This window comes from Aplysia californica, unplaced genomic scaffold (genome assembly GCF_000002075.1).
Source record: "Aplysia californica isolate F4 #8 unplaced genomic scaffold, AplCal3.0 scaffold00259, whole genome shotgun sequence".
Classification (NCBI taxonomy): domain Eukaryota; kingdom Metazoa; phylum Mollusca; class Gastropoda; order Aplysiida; family Aplysiidae; genus Aplysia; species Aplysia californica.
The window spans coordinates 681102-684270 of NW_004797529.1; the positions used below are offsets into that span (position 1 = coordinate 681102).

Sequence of the window (3169 nt, forward strand, 5' to 3'; positions counted from 1 at the left end):
CCTCCCACTATTATAATTATTAATGATAGAAGTATTATCATTATTTTCAATTTAAAGAGATATTAGGAATCCCGGGGGGGGGACCTGCCTTTTTCGGGAATATTCAAACCAACCTCCTTCGGATTGTTTCCCGTCAGGTTATGAAAAAGCTGTGAATAGCCGGAAAGTCGCGAATGTTGAACAGTAAACTCGAATGTGCACACCAGTAAAATGATTCCATCAAGCTTCGAATAGTGGTGAGTAGCGGGAAAGTCGTGAGTTTTGAACAGTAAAGTCGAATGTGTACAACTCTGCCTCGTTCTCCATCCTTCACTTCGCACTCCCCACTGGCTGTGGTTGTCTTATCTCTGCCACTAATTTGCCCCGCTTCTCCCCCCCCCCATTTTTGGTCCGGACCCCTCCACCCCCCCCTCCCCTCCCCCCCCCTCCCCACGTACACCTCCTTCCCTCACCCATAAAAAATAAAGTGTGAACATATGGATGGAACGATGGATGAGTGGATAGATGGTTAGGCGGATGGATGGATGGATGGATGGTTAGGCGGATGGATGGATGGATGAATGGAAGGGTGGATGAATGGTTGAGAGGGTGGATGGTTAGGTGGATGGATGGGTGGATGGATGGATGGACGGATGGATAGATGGATGGAAGGATGGATGGATGGATGGATGGATGGATGGATAACAGAAAACAATACCTTAAAACGTTTTAACAAATACATTTTTTAAACAGAAAACAATAAGCAAGTACATTACGTTAAAACAACAAATTATACACTATTTAAACAGAAAACAGTACAGTACATTATGTTTAAAACAAATTATACACTATTTAAACAGAAAACAGTACAGTACATTATGTTTAAAACAAATTATGCACTATTTACACAGAAAACAATAAGGCATATTAAGATAAAACCCCCCCACGAATTATACACTATTTAAACAGAAAACAATATGATACGTTACGTTTAAAACAAATTATACACTATTTATCAATTAAACATAAAACAACAGGTCGTTTCCAGTCCGTGACCGACCTGATTCCGACCGATGACGTATCTCAAGGTCGTCTTCCACACTCGGGTTCCTCAACTTCCGGTCTAGCAACAGGAAGTAAACAACTTTCTCTGTGTTGTGTCTGCAGGGAGAGAGAGAGACATACATTTTGTGTGTAAGTGGATGTGTTGTTTTTGTTTCTTCTTCTTCTTCTTCTTCTTCTTCTTCTTCTTCTTCTTCTTCTTCTTCTTCGTTTTATTGTGTGTCTGTTCTGCTTCTTTGTTCGTCTGTTCGTTGCTTCTTTTACTTTTTGTTTTATTGAATATTTTACGTCCTTTTTCTTTCTTTCCTGCTTTCTTTATTTTTCTGTCTTTTATCTTTCATTCATTCATTCATTCATTCCGTCATTCAATGCTTGATCGATCGATTTATTTATTTGGTTGATTGACCGATTGACTGATTGATTGACTGATTGAATGATTGATTGATTGACTGATTGGGTTACTAATTAAACCATGTTTGAAGGACAAAAATGTCCGGTTGAGTTGCATGGGGTCCCAGTGTTGTCAATGCAGTCTCGTGTTGTATGTAAATTCAGAAATATAAATTATGGTCGCTTTTGAGGACAAGCGGGCTAACCCAGATTTTGGGGGTTTCCAGAAATCTTGGCCTACATCAAAAGTGGGCATTACCTTACCTATGGGAGAAGTTTGGTTTCAATGGTGTGTTTATTTGTTTGGTTATAGAGAAAACTCTCTTTGTTTTTTAATGAAACTAAACAAGGGGTACAAACTTGACCTTCGATTTTCTCAAAACAGCATTTTTCGGGATAACCCCCTTGTGCTTAAAAGCGACCATATATTGCGGACATATACACACACGCTGAGAGGGAGGGAGAGAGAGAGAGAGAGAGAGAGAGAGAGAGAGAGAGAGAGAGAGAGAGAGAGAGAGAGAGAGAGAGAGGGGGGGAGAGGGCGGAGAGAAAGAGAGAGAGAGGAAGAGAGAAAGAGAGAGAGAAAGAGAGAGAGAAAGAGAGAGAGAGGGAAAGAGAGAAAGAGAGAGAGAAAGAGAGAGAGAGAGAGAGAGAGAGAGAGAGAAAAGAGAGAGAGACAGAGAGAGAAGGAGAGAGAGGGAGAGAGACAGAGACAGAGACAGAGAGAGAGAGAGACGTACACACTCAGAGATAGAGGGAGACTAACTTTTCCTTTTCTTTGAAACACTGTAAAGAGTTCATGATGGACACACACACACACACACACACACACACACACACACACACACACACACACACGCACACACACACACACACATACACACACACACACACAAAGAGACTCACAGACAGACAGAAGAGGACTCACTTTGCATGGAGAAGCTCTGAGACTAACTTTTCCTTGTCTTTGAAGCACTGTAGAGAGTTCATGATGGACTCACACACACACACACACACACACACACACACACACACACACACACACACACACACACACACACACACACACAGACACACAAAGAGACACACAGACAGACAGAGAAGGACTCACTTTGCATTGAGAAGCTCTGAGACTAACTTTTCCTTGTCTTTGAAACACTGTAAAGAGTTCATTGTGGAGAGAACATCGGGGTCCAGGTCTTCTACTGACGGAATGATGGACGTCTGCGGAGAGGTCAGAGTTCAGGGGTCAGGGGGTCAGAGGTCAGGAGGCACAAGGTCAGGGGGTCACGGGGTCATGGATGGAGGGAGGGAGGGTGAAAGGGCATCGTAGGTTACCACAGAAGGTTTATAGAGGTTAGAGATGCAATGTTGCTATCACTGATTTCAATATATAATTCTCCCCCCCCCTCTCTCTCTCTCACTCTCTCTCCCTCCCTCTCTCCATCTCTCTCTCTCTCTCTCTCACTCTCTCTCTCTCTCACTCTCTCTATTTCTCTCTTTCTTTTTTTCTCTGTCCCTTTCTGTCTCTCTCATTCTTTCCCACTATCTCTTTCTTTCTCTCTCCCCCCTCCTTCTCTCTCTCTCTCTCTCTCTCACTCTCTCTCTCTCTCTCTCTCTCTCTCTCTCTCTCTCTCTCTCTCTCGTTGTAATTGTAGTATTATCAGATGTAGACGAGCAATGTTTCTTCAGCTACGAGTATGTGTGAATGTGTGTGTGTGTGGGGGGGGGGGGGGGG

The 3169-nt window shown here is 43.0% G+C and overlaps 1 protein-coding gene across 1 annotated transcript in view; it reads right to left on the reverse strand.

Annotated features, from left to right (window-relative positions):
- LOC101846587 (serine/threonine-protein kinase BRSK2) overlaps positions 1-3169 on the reverse strand; it is an 84432-nt gene that overhangs the window by 25958 nt on the left and 55305 nt on the right. Inside the window, exons 8-9 of the mRNA XM_035970372.1 lie at positions 2543-2655; positions 1040-1140 (exon numbers count right to left, since the gene is read on the reverse strand). Coding sequence (XP_035826265.1) covers positions 1040-1140; positions 2543-2655 — 214 coding nt within the window. The remainder of the gene's footprint in view (positions 1-1039; positions 1141-2542; positions 2656-3169) is intronic.